The sequence below is a fragment of the Telmatherina bonti genome (assembly GCF_933228915.1).
Source record: "Telmatherina bonti genome assembly, chromosome: 5".
Taxonomy (NCBI): Eukaryota; Metazoa; Chordata; class Actinopteri; order Atheriniformes; family Telmatherinidae; genus Telmatherina; species Telmatherina bonti.
This window is the reverse complement of record NC_136623.1, coordinates 24107508-24127799: the sequence shown is the minus strand read 5'-3', so window position 1 is coordinate 24127799 and position 20292 is coordinate 24107508. Positions and strand designations below refer to the sequence as shown.

The 20292-nt window shown below is 41.1% G+C and overlaps 1 protein-coding gene across 1 annotated transcript; it reads right to left on the bottom strand.

The window, feature by feature from the left end:
- Nucleotides 1–6759: 6759 nt before the first annotated feature.
- On the bottom strand, nt 6760–9264 carry fpr1 (formyl peptide receptor 1). Its single transcript, XM_079240432.1, has 2 exons — nt 9206–9264; nt 6760–8497 (listed from the first exon to the last, which is right to left on the bottom strand). The coding sequence occupies exon 2, from the start codon at nt 8484–8486 to the stop codon at nt 7338–7340; it is 1149 nt and encodes a 382-aa protein (XP_079096558.1). The 5' UTR covers nt 8487–8497; nt 9206–9264; the 3' UTR covers nt 6760–7337.
- Nucleotides 9265–20292: the final 11028 nt, after the last annotated feature.

Sequence of the window (20292 nt, the reverse complement as noted above, 5' to 3'; positions counted from 1 at the left end):
TACAGTCACGTTTGCTAAAATGTGTCTATACATATAAATTAATGTTTATAATTCCACATAGGATTGTATTTAAAACAAATTGTATAGTGATAACTTAGAAATTAAAAGTAGTGGAAAGTATCAGAAAGTCGCTCTAGTTACAAGCTCAAATTCAAAGTTTATACATAACACTGGATGAATTAATAAGTCAATAAAACACATCCCCTATAGAATGCAATAACAGAGATAAATAACTTTTGTCAAGTGAATGTCATAAGAAAAATGTCTAGAAATATATTTGTTAAAGGGATGTATATGTCACAGCTGATATTCCACAGTGCGTCAACTGAATCGTCCTCGGTCAGAAGGAACAGGCAAACTCCAGCAGTGCAGTGCAGATCAGTTTACTGAAGGTTCAGCAAGGAGGTACAAGCATACAACAACTTGTTAATGGCCGGCATATCCATATATGTGTATGGGGGTGTATATGGGTAAATGTATGTGTGGTTATCTGCAACAGAAAGAACAAATGGATACATAAATAACTGGAGATTAGCAATCCCATACACATCAATACTACAGAAAATGACCCGCAGTACTACAGAAATCCTGCAGAGGGAGCTCCAACCCAACAAATAAAATGTAATGAATCATTTCTCTAAACAATCAAACATAACAGAACCGACAGATTGCCAATGAAATGATCATTTACAGGTTTAAGGTTATAACTGGAACTGTACTCAATGTGACTGATTATTTAAGCCGACAACTAACATGCACACATGCAGTTTAGCTGTGAGGTGTAGCAGAAACTAAAATGAAGCTTATGATCACGTCAGGTTATAGCTGAAATAAACATACGTTTCATTCATACGTTGTACTTACATAGAAAGAACGCACACGGAACTCTCACACCCACACTAACACAGGATGCAACACAGATGGCACTAGCCACTTAATATGCTACAGGTGTGCTGCCGCGTCACAAGACAAACTTATGTGGCGACAAAGTGGAACTACAAGAAGCCCCGGTGCACTATGGGTGATGCAGTCTCTGTCAGAGCACGGACTTTTAACAATATTTAATTAAAAGCCTGGTTAAAAAGATGGGTCTTAAGCTGGCTTTTAAAAACCTTAACAGTATTCACGGTCCTCAAATCCTCTGGCAGACTGTTCCACAAATGTGGCGCATAAAAACAAAAAGAAGACTTACCATGAGTCTTTGTTAAAATGTGTGGAGTTTGTGGAAGTCACTTATTAGAGGACTCGAGGGGCCTGGAGGGCTTGTAGTACCCGAGGATCACCAAGGCCATTCAAAAACTACCTAGTGGCAAAATCATGACGCTGCATGGAATAAGTACAAAGGTAGTGGAAAGCTGTGTGTCAAAAAGTGATTTCACAATAAACCACTTTTAATGCTTTCTATTGTGCTGAACAATCTGAAGACATCTGCCAGCTGCAGTCCAAGCCCTGTAACTCTATAAACAACATGATATATGAATCTTGAACACCAGGGGTACAGCATAGGGACACACACAAAAAAAGGATGGGACATGTAAATTACATGTGAAACTTTTAAAATAAAAAAAATCTAGGTTTCAGCAAGTAATGAACTGATTATTACAACAAAAGCAAACACAGTAACAGCATACTAACTATTCATCAGTTGTTGTGTTTTTACTCAAGTAACCCTTTCATATATACATAAAGTTGAAAGGATTTTCCATACATTTTTTCCCCCAAAATTTTCCATGTATAAAGTGTGTACAGGAAACATGTTTATACAAAATGTTGTTCATGGCTTCTCATGTAAAGTGGAGCATATTGAACATCTTCATTTGCTGGTCAAAAATGTAAGTTTATGATCTTAAAAAATGCAAACACATAGTGGAAAAACTAGAGAACTCAAAGACTTAAAATATCCGTATAAACTAATTATTACTATTTTCAGCCGATTCCTAAACTGAGACTTAATCTGTGTTTTTTTTTTTTTTAGGCAAAAGAAAACAGAGATTTATTTTATTGCTGTACTCAGTGGAAGCTTTTAAAAAAACCTTTTTTGTTTGTTCGGTTTTCCACAACGCTGTGTCTAACCACTTTTCAAACAGCTAATTCAGTATTGCATGAATACATATAACAGAGCAAACCCTTCATGTAGGAAAATTACATTCTTTAATTTTATCCTTAAATTTATCCATCCATCCATCCATCCATCCATCCATCCATCTTCTGCCGCTTATCCTTAAATTTAATATTATTTGTGGAAAAAGTATAACAGATATTATGCTTTTGCTCATTTAATAATTGTAAACAAACCATTGTGATTTTGTAGCTGACTTATTCTTTTGTCAAGGAAGTGGCTTGTTATTTCTTTTTAAGTGGTTTCATGGTGCTCCCTTCATGCACTAAATTTAACAGCTTGCCAAAAAGACCTTCTGGAGGAAAAAAAAAATCAACTACCATTATCAGAAAAAGTTAGCTGAAATAAGAAATCATATTATATTGGAACATCAGTTTTGTGCTGCAATAAGAAGCACTTAAAAACAAACAGCTCATAATTAAAATGATTAGCTGGTGTCAGAGATCTGGGTTCCCTAGGGGCGCAATGTTTTTCAGTGTCCTACAGAGGGTGCCAGACGTCTTTTGGAGGGTGATTCGCCATGGCCCACATGTGTTTGATCCTGCACAGCTGTAGAGGATTTGTTGTCATCCCTCTGCACTATATCTGGAGCTGGCTCCCAGTCCTTCATCGCTTCAGCCTAGTTGTAAAACCCAAGCGCTCCTGTGGTCTCTTTTAGTACCCCTGTGTTCTAGTGCTACTAACTGAATCTCTGTACATTTTCCCTAGTGATATCAGCCACCTGGATCCTCCTGAGCTCCTTGTGTTTGTCCAGCAGTCTTTTCGAAGAATCATCTGTGCCATAACCAACCACTTGATAATCCTAACAACTACTGGCAGCCCTCCGGATCTGGACACAAACCATTCTGTGGAACCTGTTCTGCCCTCCAACAATCCACCATCACAGGCCCTCTCCCTCCTGGATCTCCTGACATCACCCAGACAATCTACATCCCTTAACTAGTAGTAAAATTCTACACTTTCTAGAAATCTCTTGAAACTCAGCTCACATATCTTTGCAGTGAACCTCTGGTTTCGAGCTTCTGGATATCTCGGACACCACATCCTTTATTTCTAATAAATCCTTTTCTCAATTCTTAATTGCTTCAATTGCATGTAGGTGCAATTAAAAACATATATGAAGCAGCATCAGTTTGAAATGGATAATTGTGAGACGTAAAGGGGGAAAAAAAAACTAGGCTAATGAAAGTTTTCATCCTAACCTATCTTTGCTGTGATTGCAGTTAATTGACTTTATGTGAGAACAGATTTCATCTTCCTGGAAAAAAAAGAGAGAATTTGTGGGTTTTATGAAACACCCATAAAAACAATATGCTTTTGGGCAACTGTAAAGATCAGAATGGTGACTAATGGTTTCCTGATAGTGATGATGTGCAAAAGGTTAACTCAGGTCAGAGGTGTTTCAGTCCTCAAGGGCCACAATCCTGCAGGTTTTCCATGCTTCCCTGCTCCAACACACCTGACTCAAACTATTCATAATGCAGAACTTCATAGGCTGCTACATCCATTTAATGAGCTAAGGGTGCTGGAACAAAGGTACATTAAAAACATGCAGGATAGTGGCCCTCGAGGATTGATTTTGGACAGCTTGACTTTGGTTTTATTTGCAGTGAAATTAACAAGTTTAATCTTATGCATGATGAGAGAGAGCAGAGAAAGTAATAATGGCTGCAATTATCTTAAAGGTTTTTATGTTTTGAATGACTTTTTTTTTTGTCTTGAAACGTGCAATAAATAAAGGTTTACTCACTTACTTGATCAACAGTTGGCATGTGTCCTTTTAGTTGTGAAGAGGGATTGCAAAATTCGCACTATGTATGGCCTCTATGTGCCTGTAAGACTCTGGGCATGATCTTGTTGAGATGACAGATCTTCTCCTTCTAGACCTGAATCATAGCAGTGGAGCATCAGTCACTACTGGACAGTCTGTGGTCCAACCTGGTGTCGTGATGCCCTAGGAGGTGCTGAATTGGATGGATTCAGGCAGACAAGTCCACAGTCAATGCCTTCCTCATGCAGGAATTGCTGACACATGCCAGCCACATGGAACCGAGCATCGTCATGCATCAGAAAGAACTCAATTCCCAGTCAGGCTTCCTCTGGCCAACACATGGAGGTCTGTATGACCCTCAAAGGACATGTCCCCTCAGACCATCACTGTCAACTGGTCATGCTGGTAGATGTTGCAGGCAGCAGAATGTTCTCCATGGTGTGTCCGGACTCTGGCATTTTTGGTTTTTATTATATATTGATTACAAAATAATCAAACTTTTATAAAGATGTACAACAAAAAAACACATATATCATGTACTGATCAATCAGTACGTTATTAAAAAAATATCCTTAAAAAATTTCTACCTAAACTTGATTGTTTGTCAGATGAAAAATGGATTTTTAAATGGTACATTAAACACTCAGATTTTGACTCAGTTTGCTTTATAGTAAGTGGAGCACTTAGAGGGTCATACTTCCATGTTTCAGAAGGCAGAAGGAAAGGAACAATGCTTCTAATTTGTAATTTATGTCATATCAGACTAAAATAGCTGTAATCTTACCTTATATTTTTTTGTCAAAAAAACAAAACAAAGCAAAACAAAAGTAAAAACAAAAAAGGAACAACAAAAAAACCAAAGGAAGAAAAAAAAAAACAAAAACAAAGAACAAAACAAAAATGGGGAAGTGGTCATTATCTCCATCATTGTCTTTAAACCTGCAACAAAACAAAAGTAAATTTCTCATATTTTTCACAAAAGGTTAAACAAAATAATAAAGAAAATGTAACTTGAGTTACAAATCAAGATATAGTCCATACTACAAAATACCTTGTAAAGTAAAATCCCATATTCATTCATTCATTCATTTTCTAAACCGTTTATTCTAATTCAGGGTCGCGGGGAAGCTGGAGCCTATCCCAGCTGGCTTTGGGCGAAAGGCAAAGTACACCCTGGACAGCTTGCCAGTCCATCACAGAAATTCCATATTATTTTGGAAAAAAAAAAGAAAAAAATTCTGTGAAACAAAAACAGAAAATTTTTTGTTCTTTCAATGACAACTTCAAACTTGTCTCTATAGTCTGGACACGGTTTACATTGTAGCATGCAGGACATGAAGACAAATATTTCTGTTTAAAATAAATGTTCAATTTCCCAGAATTGCATATAAAAACAAACCACTTGCAGTCTGCAACTACATGTGCAAGCAAAATGCACATAACATTCACCCCTGCATAAAACTTCCATCAACACAAAAAATGGGAACAGAATTTGTTGAGCAAAATTGTTCAGTCTAACCATCAAACTGACTGTAAAGGCTTCCCACGCTCTGTAGAGATATAGAGATGTAGAGTAATAGGAAGTGTAAGCTTTGTGGTACACCTGACAAACTATCATTCTGGCAAGTAATGCTGACACATGCCAGCCCCATGAGGCCGAGCATCGTCATGCATCAGAAAGAACTCAATTCCTGTACTGATCAATCAGTACATGTTAATAAAAAAAAAAACAAGTATCCTTTAAAATAGCAGTCCTGTTGCTGGATTGTTGTCTTCCAACAGTCCCCTCCACATCTCCTGGTATCTCCTGCATGTCTATACACTGTTCTGGGAGAGACAGCAAACCCACTTGGACAATGCAAATGTGACCAGCTTGAAAGGACGAAGACTGGGACCATTACTTTATAAAAGGTTGTCTTACTAATGGCTTCTCATTTCCACCTGTTGTCTGTTTCATTTGTACAACAGCATTCACAATCAGTCTTACTTACCAACTGGAAAGATAGATATCCCACAAATGTCACAAACTTTGGATTACATGGCAATGAATGTGTGGCCACTAGATTTTTCTGACAGTGCTTGCACAGTTCAGGAGATCTGCTTGATGCTGTTCCTTAGAAGAAACTCTGTTTTGTCTTCACTACAAAGGCTTAATGAGAAAAAATAAGAAATCTACCAGCAATTGTTTTTTTGTGTAATCTCTCATAATTTTGCTGTAATTAACCTCTGAAGCATTTGACCTTTTAAAACAGTCATTAAATCTTCAGTAGAAATAAGCACGCTAAGACACACTACTAGTTAGATATAGAGATCAAGTATAATTTTTTAAAACCTGTACACAAACCTGTAAACATCAGTGCTCGGTCAGGACAACACCTTAGTCTGCGGAAATACACTGTAGCTCAGCTATTACTGGTATTACAGTCAGAGCAAAACCAGTTGTGGCCAAAACACAATGTCAGCAAAGACTCGGGGCTATGAGACAAAAAACGAAATAAGACTATTTTAAATTGATTTAAATGAACAGACTTTGACATTACTGTCATTTACCCATTTTCTTCCAAACTGACAGGAGAACACTTGAACAGAAAAACAAAGCTACAGCACACTAAATGATGTCTTCATAAAAGTACCATATCAAACTGTGTTAAAACTGTAAAATGCTTCCATAGTAAATAGCTTTACCTACTGGCCTGCAGAAATAATTGCATTCCACAGACGTGCCACCAAAACACTAAGATCACTTTGTTCTGATCCCAGTGTAGAACTGGGAAAGAAGCTGTTCTGTGCACTCATGTGGTGATAATAAGATGTATAAAATGGACAGAAAAGGGAATAAATCAAAGGTTATTTTATTTATCATCATGGTTATAGTAAGAGGCACAATCATCATCATGAAAATATTCGACGTTTAGAGGAACCACTGAAGATGAGAAAATGGATAGGAAAAAAATGAACCATTTTTGGTTTGGTTATATATTGATTACATAAGAATCCAGCTTTTATAAAGATGTACAACAATAAACCACATATACCATACAATGCTTGTGTATTTGAGTAGTGGACATAAAAGTTAAAATCAAATCTGACAGTTGATTAGTCAGTACAGGTAATTAAAAAAGAAAATATCCTTAAAAAATGGCTACCTAAACTTGATTGTTGGTCAGATGAAACATGGATTTTAAATTGTACATTAAAACACTTAGATTTTGAAGGAAAGGGACAATGCTTCTAATTTGTAATTCATGTCATATCAGACTAAAATATCTTAAATTCTTACATGTTATTCTTTGTCCAAAAACAAAGCAAGCAAAAAACAAAACAAAGAACAACAATAGTAAAAACAACAACAACAAAACAGATATTAAAAAAGAAAAATAATAATTTGGTATATACATTATCATGTAGTCTGTACAGTTAAGATATTTAGTTCAGTTAGTAAAAGCCTCACACCTCAACATCAGATACTGACTTGTCTTTACTCCGACTTGTGACCATTGAGTTTGTATATGTGTAAGAGCGAGACACCTCCTCTTGGAAGGCGGTCTCCAGCACATTCAGGATGGATTTACGGACTTTATCTTTGAAATCTTGACCCATAAACACATACAGCAGTGGGTTCAGGCAGCTATTGAGGAAGGCCAGGCTTGTTGCGATAGGGACCCCAATGGTGATGATGTGGTCTAATATTTCACTTGAAAAATTTGCTGTATGATGTACTAACTCAATAAGACCCATGATGTGAAAAGGAGCCCAGCAGAAGAAGAAAGTGATGATGATGGCAGCAATTATTTTAAAGGGTCGACTGGATTGGCTGGCCAGGGTGCGGTTTCTTCTAAGATGATGGATTATGACAGCGTAACAGGAGACAATGATACTGAATGGGACAACAAAGCCCAGGATGAAGCGGGTGATGGTCATGGCTTGATGGCGTGAAAGCCGTAACTGAATCACAGATTGAGTTTCATCATCTTCAGAGAAAGCAAAATTGTTGAAACAGTTGATGATGTTTTTGTCGTCGTAAGATGACCCAGTGTCCCTGAAGATGAAGTACGGAGAGCTGAGAATCAAAGCCAGCAGCCAAACACACAGACTCACACAGGAAGCCTTGCGTACATTTCGATGGTTCTGGGCCCAGACGGGCCACACCACTGACACGCATCTGTCCGCACTGATCACTACCAGGATGTAGACGCTGGCAAACATGTTGAGAAAGCTTATGGTGGTGTTCAGCTTGCACATGAACTTGCCAAAAGGCCAGTGGAAATCCATAGCTGTGTATGTCACACTCAGAGGCAGGAATGCTGTAAATAGGAAGTCAGCCACAGCAAGGTTGAGAAACCAAACCGTGTTAACAGTTTTCTTCATCTTGAAGCCAGTCACCCAGATTACCACTCCATTACCGAGCACACCGAGGACAAACGCCAGGCAGTAAACAATCAGGGACATGATGTTAAGAGACTGTCTCAGCTCAGCATGTTCATCGGTATCACCATGATCATCGCCGCCGTCATACTCGTCACCATAGAATGAGCTATTCTCCCAGGTTTCATAGGTAGAATTGAAAAAAGGGGAAGTGGTCATTAGCTCCATCATTGTCTTTAAACCTGCAACAAAACAAAAGTAATTGGTAAACTTCTCAACTTTTTCCCCTCAACAAAATAAAAAAGAAAATCTGATAACCTGAATTACAACTCAAGATATAGTCCACACTAAAAAACACTTTAAAAAACATAAAACCCCATTTGTAGTAGCCAATAAAAAACAAAGCCAGAATATTCCTAGTTCTTTCAGTGACAACCTCAAACTTGCTTCATTCGTCTGGGCTGCGGTTTCCATCGAAGCACGAACGACACAAAGACAAATATTTATATTTAAAATAAAATTGTCCACTTTCTCAGAGCTGCATATTAAAATAAAACAAGCGCTCTCTACAACAGTTCGACATGTGCAAGGAAAATGCGCAAAAAATGCGCATAATAGTCACCTCTGCGTAAAACTTCCATCATAGCAAGAAATGGGAACGGAATTTGTTGATCAAAACTACTCAATCCAAACATCAAACTGTCTGCACTGAAGGCTTCCCACACTCTGCAGAGATGGGGTTATTAGAAATGCAAGCTTTTTTGTTTGTTTGTTTTTTTTTGTCATAAACGACTGACAAATAAAATCATTAAGTCCTGTGTCAGTGTCATAAAAGTTTAAATCTTCCAGCTAAAATTTTCCCAGATCTGCAATCAGCGGAAACAATTATATTGCCTCGTTTCTGTTTCTGTGTAATTTAGATGCGTTAAATAATAAGTAAGACACTTTACCTTTTAACCTTCTCGCTGGATCGGTCGGATGCTGAGAGCGAACCTCCGTACAGATCTGTCTGACTGGTCCAGCTGAGTTTGGAGCTCAGATCCCAGACTTCTTCAATTGCAATGACGTCACATCGGGGTGGAACCTCCAGCGCGACGCACGCGCTCGTTCGGACCAGCAATCTTCTATGATCCCATACTTCATATGCCCAAAACGTTGCAAGAATACTCATACACATTCTTGAACAAACCCATGTATCGCTGAGTGGCTCATCAGTGTGTAAGCCACAGCTGTCTAGGAGGAATTAGGGTAAATGTTAAAACTACAAACATTCAGTCACCTTTTCCATGCCAAGACACATCCTCCTAGATGATGCACTACATAACTGTCCTCTGGGGAACTCCAAAGGTAAAAACACAAACATATAAGTGCATAAATTGAGGGTTGTTGAGATGACTACCTGAAGCAGAAAGTGAAGCTTAGACTTCTCATGGACCCACCAATGATCCTTCTGCACAACCTGTTTTTCTCTACGCGGGTTGATCTGATGTTTGCTTGAGGTTAAGAGTAATTGCTCGGTGATGACTGTGTGAATCAGCACCAGTGCACACATACTTTAATTTATCCTCTTTTCATCAAGTACTTCATGGAACAAGTCACAGCAATGTCAAATTAACAAGGAGTTTTAGGGTAGCATTTCTTTGCTGTTCATCCCTCTTGAATTAGGCCAACTGTGAAGCCTTTGAACTTTCCAAGTTTTCAATAAACAAGATTTTGTGACTCACTTTTTATACTAGAGGTTAATAGCTAACTTCCCAAATTTTGTTTGTGTATTCCTTTTTTCTAGCATGTTTTTATTGCTGTTTACACACAAGTGTTACTTTTGGCATGGGTGATTAATGCATTTTGAATATTAAAGGTATAGGCTAACATGTCATATCAACCACTTGCAATAATTTAGATTTATGGTTCCAGGAATAAGAACCCCAACAAACTAATAAAATTTTCATATGATAAATACAGGCTTTTAAATGATGATATAACAACAACAACATATTTTCTGCTATGCACACACACACACACACACACACACACACACACACACACACACACACATATAGAGATCCAGACTGTTTACATTGCAATTCAATTTTTTTTTTTTTTGTTGATTTCCTATTTTCTTTATATGGCTGTTCACATAATTTCTGACATAAAATAAAACTCCTGCAGACAGAAGACATGATGTCACACGCAGAACAGTGTGTTTACTGCTTCCAGAAGCAAATATGGATGCTACACATGCCAGTGTGTGTGCCTCAATCTTCAAGTTGTTATCTAATCAGATTCAACTAAATTATAATAGATTATTGTTTTGTTGGTTGTTACATTTTCTTTTGCCACATCTTGCTTCATTTGGGGTAAAGCAGTAATGTATATCTTACCTTAATGAAGCAAAATTCTGATGAAATGTGACATGAAATGTCACATTTCTGATAAGAATGAGGTCGTCTTGACAAACATTGGACTTGTGTCTGATTTAGGATCCCATATGAAAGTGGCCTGGGTCGGATTTAAAAACCTCTGATTAGTGATGTTCTGGTTGTTGTAAAAAAGATCACATACTGGCAAAAAGCTTGGATTTATACATAAATTGTTCATAACATATAGCCTAGAAAATGTTGAATTATAGTGTGAAAATGAGCATGTGGGAGTGTTATCTGGAGACAATGAAAATTAACTATATGTCTCTAGAGTAAATCCTACCTTTTGGAGGGGAAAAACACGATCCATCTGAGTTTGACCTCATGCACATATTTCCTCCCACGTAGTTCCTCCTCACTCATGATTTTGCATTTCAACAACCCACACGAGTATGACATGGTTAAAACTTGGGTCTGGTTGCAGGAAATCTAAAAGAAAACTTCAGAGCATTAACATGAACGAGAAATATTGTATTTTTTTCAGTGATCTGTGGATCTTCCCCTATCACCTAGTGTAATGATGAAGTTGAATGTCCTTGGCCTGCATAACATTATCCAAAAGTTCTGTAAATATAAATCAAATATTTGTTAAACTTGCTGTCGTGCTGCTGAATCAAAGTGCTTGTCTTCCAAACCACCCCAAACCCTGAAATTAAAGCAGAAATAACTGTATTTTGCACAACAATTTAGTTCATTCTTGAGCTGATCAGATTTACACACTAGAACCTGCCCAACCCTAAAACTGAGTCCCCTGCTAAAATACACGCACCACGCACAGGAACTGGTGCCTGCCAGCAATCCAGATGTGAGGGGGAGGAAAAAAGGGGGAGGGAGAGTAAGTGGGAAAAACACTGCGTGTCTGTGTATGTGTCTATTTACATGCCCCTCAGTCTCCGCATGTGTTCAGACCAACACCCTTTTTCAAGTCAGTAGGAGGATACATGTCTTTGTTATCTTTGCTTTTTTGTGGCTATATAAATATTCAGCATTTGAAAAACTTCACCATATTCTGCACCAGGACTAAAAGCAATCCAGCAAAGCTACAGGAAACTGTTTAAAAAAAGCTGATCCAGTTAACTTCATCAGTCCTAAAAACTACACCTCACTGTTCAGCTCCATTTGTAAACTAAATTATATCCCATTTTAGCTTAAGTCTAGACAGCATGGCTACTTTATTCATTTTTTTTTAACAAAACCTTTACTGGATGCAATTAATCTGATAAAATGAAATGAGTGTGATGTACTTTTGAGCTGTTGCTTTGCAGTCTTGCACCATAACGTCAAAGCAGATCGTTCTGCCTGAGTCTGCAGGGGATATTAATAGCTTTCTCAAGGCTATAGTTTGAGGGAAGCCTTCAGAGCCCAGGGCTTGCTAGAGTTCTTGATTTACCAACCAAACATGTAATTATGTGTGTGCCACACAAAATACCAATTTGGGTGTGTAAAACAACCAGTGGAAGTTTACAGGGAATTCAGTTTTAGCAGAATGTGTTACGCACAGTTGAAGTTTTGGGGTTTATTATTCAGTACAGCAGCTGGGAGCACCCTGAAAGGCAAAGGAATTCAGATATATGAACGTGCGTGTGTGTTTGAGCGCACACATGCATGTCTGAGTGGAAAATGATGCACTAATGACATACTGCAGCTGCAAGCATCACTGTAATGCACCCAGTATTTTTCTTTGCTGTTTAGTGCAAACATTGTGACCTTGCAGTTTATCTAAACCCTAAAAAAATTTGAAATCTAAAACTCCTTTTGTAGAGTTTGGTGTTTCAGCTGTTGTGTTGAAACTTCCACACTCAGTTTACATGGTCAAAGGCTTAAGACCAAATCTGCTGCGTTTTGAAAACCTCAAAGGTTTGTTGATTTTGTTGTGACTGGAAATCAAACTCTTGTCTCACTTTTGCGGAGATGTCAGGAATTTTGTTTTTCCCAGTCAAACCACTGCTTTCAGCTTTAATTCATATGGCTCAGTCACCCCCGTGTTTTTTTTCTCCCCTTTTTTCCCGTGGATACACCACACACGAGGAAAAAAGCTCAACCTCTATAACCTAAACCACTTCCTTACATTCGTCCCTACTTTCAACCTCAATGTCTGGTCTCCCCTCGGCAGACCTAAGGGATATGAAAAATCAGGCTGGGCTCTGTCTCACTGAAAACAAGCCTGGCAATACATAACCACATAGATCTGCAACACAGTGGTCTCTCTGTCCATCCGAGAGTATTTTTAAATACATGGAATGACATTAGGTGAATGGAAACTGGCTACAAACAGCTGCTGCCAAATGGTGAAATAAAGTGATGTTTTAAATCCTTTCCAGATACTGTAACCAACTTATGGAGTAAATAATTACTCTGGTATTTAAATCTTCAATTCTTAATTAATCCAGATGGTTGCATCTTACTTTACAGATTCAAACTAAAAGGCATTTTGGATATTATGTAAAACCCAAAAACATTGTCTTATCTGTTTCATTATGTTTCTATTTATTGCATTTTTTTTTTTTTTTTTTAAAAAAAAAAAGGGCACTTCTTATATAAAAGTTGTCCTGAAATGTTCTGCAATTTGTCATTGTCATTTGCTGAAGTTTAAATGAAACTTCATAAGCAGGTTCAGTGAAGTCAGTGAAACAAGGACAAATAAGGGGGATGCATGTGCAAATACAGACATTTTCCCCACTTTACATGGGAGTTTTTGGCACTTATTTTGGAGTTGAGAAATATACAATATTTTACACAAATTTCTGAGACCTTCTTCCAAATACACAAAACAAAGTACAGTGATTTAAAAATAAAGCATTACATGTAGTTGAATGCAATACTGTCTGAAGAAAACATGAAGCTTTAGGGCAAAATGTTCTACGAGCTTTGTTAGCACATTTCAATAAAAGTTCAAACTCAAGCAAATGCAGAAACATTCATAAGCAAAATCCAGAACTTATCTCCCCCCCCACACACACACACACACAAACAAACAACAATTATATATGACAAAACACAACAGCAACTGGTGTTTGTGACGTTTAGCGACAAGCCTAAACAGTTTTTGCACTCTCCATTAGCTTGACTGTAGAACATCAGTATATTGTGCTTCTTCTGATGCACTGTGTGACAAGTTTTTATGCACTATTAGACAAAAGAAAACTCTCAGATGAATAATACCTCAACATAGTTATCAGAGTATTTAGTGGACTATATAGTGAACGAATCATCATTTCAAATTAAAAAATGAGTCAAGGATTGTATTCTGTTTTCATTTAGATTTTACATTCCCAACATTTTTGATCAAACATGGAATAAACTGCAAGTTGGGAAGGAGTGAAATCGACAATCTACGTGCTTCATCATAATGAGAGGGAAGAGAACTTGCCTGTGCTGGATGGGAATGTGTTATGTTTTAACCTCAAGTGTTTAATCACAGGGTTTGGGTAAATGTACCCTCCTGTTTAAATATTTTCCCGTCTGGTGCTGATAAACACTTGTTCCCATACGTGAGTAATGGAGCCGTGTACCTGTCACCATGAAACACTGGCTCAGCAATAATTTTTCTTCTATGACTGTGCTTCAACTATGTCATGCAGTAAGATGGAGGGGGAAATGGTTTTGCTGCTCAAACAAAAATCAGACACAATATTTTAAAACAAGTAATTTCATAACTAATTCTCTCTTACTGGTTTTAAAACTAAACCATTATGTAAATATTCATGTACTGCTGACTGGAAAAATGATATTTTTTACATATACATGCTCATGTAATGATTTCTTTTTTTTTTTTTTTTTTTTTTTTTTTTTGTCTTGTCCAGCATTTAGGCAAGCAGAATGATGGTCTGGATGCTGTGTTCTGCTGAGCAAATTTTCTCTGCCAAGGGAAGCTTTATAGATATAATGATCCCCTTGACTTTCTGAATTTTTATTTTATTTCTATGTTTATTTTGTATTGTTGTTTGAATTGTAGAGTTTGTACTGCTGGACCAGAGAGGACAGACAAAAGACAGAAAGAGAAAGGAGAAGAAACACCTCATAAGAAAAGGGAAAGAGATAAAGGGAGAGAAAAGGGAGAGAAAAAAACAACAACTAAAAAATAACCCAAAAACAAAAAGAAAGAAAACAACCTACAGATGTATACATACACACATACAGGCACACACATACATATACACACACATACACACACATACATACACATACATATACACACACGTATACACACATAATATATATATATACACATATATATACATATGTACACATATACATATACACATACATACATATACACACACACCTCTATGCACAAACATACACACACATACATACGTACAAACATATACGCACTTGCCAGTATTAACACAAATACATACACATACAAGCCAACTTTAGATCATAGTAACTAAACTATGAATCTAAAAAGTTAAATATAAATGAGAAACAAACAGAAATGAGAAAACTAGCTGCTGTTAGTGAATAAAACTGCGTGACGACTCGGTGACTGTGTCACATGCAGAACATGCAGAGTGGAACGTGTTCCGGAAAAGGTGATCATGCCAGTGTGACCCTTCCCACACAAAGGCAAGAGGCACGCCAGGAGTACCCCCGAGACCAGGGCCATCGGCAGCCATCCCCAGGCGCAGACCCCAACCACCCCACCCCGGAGCCAGCCATGCACCGACCCAGGAGGAGGCAGAGGGGGGTCCCAGCCAGAGTCCCCCGCAGTCAGGGGGAACAGGCCCCAGCAGGCCCGGACCAGCGAGGACCGGCCCCGCCAGGCACCGGCCACCCAGGGCAGACAGAGCGCGGGCCCCACGGCCCCAAGAGCCGGAAGCAACCCCCCACCCCCGCAGGCAGAGGGCCCAGCCCACACCAACGGAGGGCCGGGATCCCCAGACCGCCACCGAGCGGCAGCCAGGGCGCACCCCAGCGCACCAGCAGCGCTCCCCGAGCACCAAGACCCTCCACGCACCCACGCACACAAACACACACACACACACACATACGCACACACGCACACACATGTGCACACACGCACACACACACGCAGACACATGTGCACACACACACACACACACACACACACACACACACACACACACACACACACACACGCACACGCACACATGCACCCACCCACCTACCCCCACCCACACCCACACGCATCCACACTTCCTCCTTAAACACACCCTATACACCCATTCTCTTACACACGCTCAAACTCACACTCTCCTACCCCCGTTCTTTATACACACACACCCCCTCACACACACATCCCTGCTCCCTCTATAATCACCCATTCTTCCATACACGCATACCCCACTCTACACACACACATACCTCCCTACACCCCTCTATCCACATTCACAGTCCTCATTGTACACCCACCCCATCACTTCCCTGTACCACCAACATAACCCCACATACGCACCCCCACCCATCTGCATACACCCCCCCTTCCTCCTATCCCAGCGGCCATCCACTTTCCTAAATTCTTTCACCCTGATCCCCCCACCCCCCCTCTACCCTAACATTCAGTCACCACTTCATCCATTGGCTCATGCACGCCCTCACCTTTCTTTCCCAACGTGTCCCCTGTGAGATACCCCCGGGGGAGCAGGGGATAGAAGGGCCCCGATCAGGGCCCCACAACTACCCCCCACCCCTGTCAATGCCCCCCCACCACTCCACACATGCAGCCGATCCAGCACCACCCAGGGCCAGCAGCAGTCCCACCCCCGCCAGGCCAGCCCAGACCCAGGCCCCCTGAACAGCACCACTCCCCCGCCCAAACTCCTCCGGCACAGCCCCAGAAATAGGGGCGTGGCAGGACCCCATTGTCACCCCCTCCCTCCCAGCTTATGAATGATTGTGAAGTGTGTGTTGTTTGCAATTAAAATTGGGAAGAAGTAACCACATCATGTTGGGAGCGGGACCACCAAAGCAGCCCCGCCCACCGCACACTGCATGGCCCGCCCCCCAAAATATGTCCATGTGTTGTCAGTGTGTGTTTTTTGTGTTATGTTGACTAAGTGTAATTAAAACTGGGAGGTGAACCGATGCTGGGTGCAGCGATCGAAACCACCTTGATGGCCTCTCTCACCATCCAGATCAACGTGTCCACCTCCCAACGCCCTGCCTGTATGTGGTGGAAGAAGGGAAGGAGGGGGGTCCGGGGATTTAGGTCCCGAGGGAAGCGCGCCTCCCTCAAGAAGATGAGCCACCTGCGGCACGAGGCACGTCCCCCATTCCCGGGGCCCCGAAGGCCAGGACAGGCCAAGGGCAGCTGCCCCAACAACCAGGGCCCTCAGCAACCCCAATAAAGGAGCCGCCACCGGCCCCAGAAGGCACCAACGAACCACATGCAAAAGTGGGGGGGGGGGGGGGGGGGGGGGGGGGGGGGGGGGGGGGGGCAAAGAAGAGGAGGGGCGGGAGAAGGAGAGACAGACCAAGGGCCCACCGCCCCCACACCCCTAGGAGACGCCCCCACCCAGAGACACGTTGCATTCCCTTCTCCTTTACACACCAACACATTCACACCCCCTCACCATCAGCCTGGTATACACACACATCTACACACACACACACACACACCTACAGACCCACACATACATCTATACACATACACACCCATTCAGATACACGGCCAAAACCCTACATCCCACTCACCCCCCTGCCCATCACAAAACACTCCTTCTCATTCTACCTACCCTAGAACAAACCACCACAACTCCCCACTTCTCTCACTGAAGTCCTACCCCCTTCATAATCATGACCCTTCACCCCCCTATACACCTACATACACATGCACCCCCCCACTCCCCCCTACACACGGGCCACTACCCCCCATACACATGCATCTCAATACTCCTCTATATACACATCCCTATCTCCCATGCATTTAACACCAGATTATCCACACACAAGCCCTTACCCCTTCCCACACACACACACACACACACACACCACCCACTCCCTCATTCACAACCCCAACCCCCCACACAATCATGTACTATCACACGCCCCAAAACCTCCACCCCCACACCTACATGCCCTAACACACTCCCCCTTACACACAACCCTACCCCCCACAAACTCATGCTCCACTACACTCCCCATAAACCCCCCACATATAAACCACCACACACTTCCTACACCCCACACACTCATGTACTATCACAGTCCCCTAAACCTCCACCCCAACACCCCTCACACACTCCCGCATACACACACCCCTCACCCCCTATACCTTCATGTACCGCTACAATCCTCTATACAAACCCCGCATATACACCACCGCACTCCCTCATACGTACACCCCCACACATACATGCCTCAACACACTCCCACATACACGCACCCCTACCCCCCATACATTCATGTACCACTACACTCCTCCATACACACCCCATATATACACAGGCACCCCCCCCCATCCTCAACTATCTTGGGCCCGGGTCCCTCTGCCGGGCACCAGGGCACGGACCCGCTCCCACTGCAGCGGCAGGTCCAGGTCAGCCCAACCCCCCCCACGGCAGGGCCGACCCCCCATCCCCGAGAAGCAGGGGACAGCCCCGGGCACCGGAGCCCAGGACCCGCACCCCGCCCACCCCACAGCGGCACGGCCACCCGTCACGGAGCCAATACCCGCCGATCCAGCCCCCGCCAGCGACCTCGCCCCACCGCCAAAAGGCAACTCCAACCATTGATCAACCCAAGGCCTCCCGCCAGGTCTGGAAACCTAGCCCCCCCAGTAATGAAGCAGCCAAGATCCCTGTCCAGGGGTCCACCCCAGACCCATAGCCATCTGAGCCACCCAGCCACTCCCCAGCCCCGAGCGGGATGAGGTCACACTCTCCCCCCTACACTAAGTGATGGAGCTGATCACAGGAGACCAGAGAGAGTGAAATTCAACTGACTGATCCTTTGAGGAGGCAGACATCATTTCCATGCTGATGTAATCTAATAACAGATTTCTAAACTGCTGGATATACAGATTCTGTTTGCTTTTCCAGTTCACAAGGATAGTTTTCTTTGCAATGCACAGGCTGCTGAGGATTGGTTTTGCTAAATTAAACCCTATGTTATTTTCACCTAAGTGACTCAATAGGCACAATTTGGGGTTTGCAGGGATATTACATTTAAACCAGTCTGACAGATCTTTACATACCTGGAGCCAGAATCTCTGGACAGGTGGACAAGACCATAAGGCATGGTAGTAGCTGTCAATCATGTTGTCAGTACAGTGTGAACAGATATGTGAGTGTAACAGACCCATCTTGAACATCCTATGTCCTGTATAATGAGTTCTGTGTAGAATTTTGAATTGTATTAATTGCATGCTTGAATTCTTAGTCATTTTGAATGTGTTTGAGCAGATTTGTGACCATTCATTTTGATTGAAGTTGCTGGATAAGTCTGCTTCCCATTTAGAAGTTGGGAGAGAGATGGAATCTTCTAGCTTCAATAGTAATCTGTATATTTTGGATAGTAGCTTCGGGGCCTTAAGATTTAGGAATTCTGCAACCCTTATAGGTAACTGTAAGTTTAGTTGATCAGTGGTGTATTTCTTACTTATGATAGATTTAAGTTGGTGGTATTCTAAGAATTTGGTGCTGCTGAATTCATACCGTGAAGAAATTGCATCAAATGGCAGAAAGTTTCCATTTTCTACTATATGTTCTAACTGCTTTACTCCTTTATTCTTCCACCGAGGGAAGTTTATCATCTTTTTGTTTTGCAGGAAGTCAGGATTGTTCCAGATGGGTGTGAGCTTACATGGAATAAGCGCAGACTTGGTTACTTTCAGGAATTCCCACCAAGCCGTTAAACTGGAGCTGATGTTAATGCTTTTAAAACACTTATATGACTTGACAGTTGAGCTGATGAATGGTAAATCAGAGATGACTAAATCCTCACACAATGCTTGCTCAACATCCAGCCATGGCTCATCCAAAGAACTTGGATTAAGCCACTTGGAGATGCATTGCAGCCTATTACATAAGAAATATTGATTAAAATTTGACAGGTCCAACCCACCTCTGTCTTTGGTCTGTTGTAAAGTTTTTAGACTAATGCGGGATGGCTTGTTTTTCCAGAGAAATCTGGATATGTGGGAGTCTAGTGATTTAAACCAAGTGGAGGATGGTCTGATGGGAACCATTGAGAAAAGGTAATTAACTTTTGGTAAAACCATCATTTTAACAGTGGAAACCCTCCCCATAAGTGATATGGGCAAGCAGTTCCACCTTGAGAGGTCATCCTCTACTGTTTTTATTAGCTGATCATGATTTAACTTTATTAGTTCGGTTAGTCTGGGAGAGATTATTATACCTAAATAACTAATATTTCCTGACTGTATAGTGGTGTTAGATATGTTTTTAAAGTCACAGTTAATGGGCATTGCTGTAGTCTTTAACCAGTTAATAGAATAGTCTGATATTGAAGAGAATGTATTAATTAGTGTGATTGTTTGAGAAAGTGTTGTTTGTGAGTTGTTAAGGAAAAGTAAAATGTCATCTGCGTAAAGACTAATTTTATGTTCAATATTTTTAGCTTGAATTCCTTTGATTTCTGGGTTTTGTCTTATGGCAGCTGCCAGAAGTTCAATAAAAATGGCAAAGAGTGAT

Excerpts from the sequence above, each read along its gene's own strand:
- fpr1 (XM_079240432.1), bottom strand. The coding sequence starts at position 8,486 with ATGATGGAGCTAATGACCACTTCCCCTTTTTTCAATTCTACCTATGAA.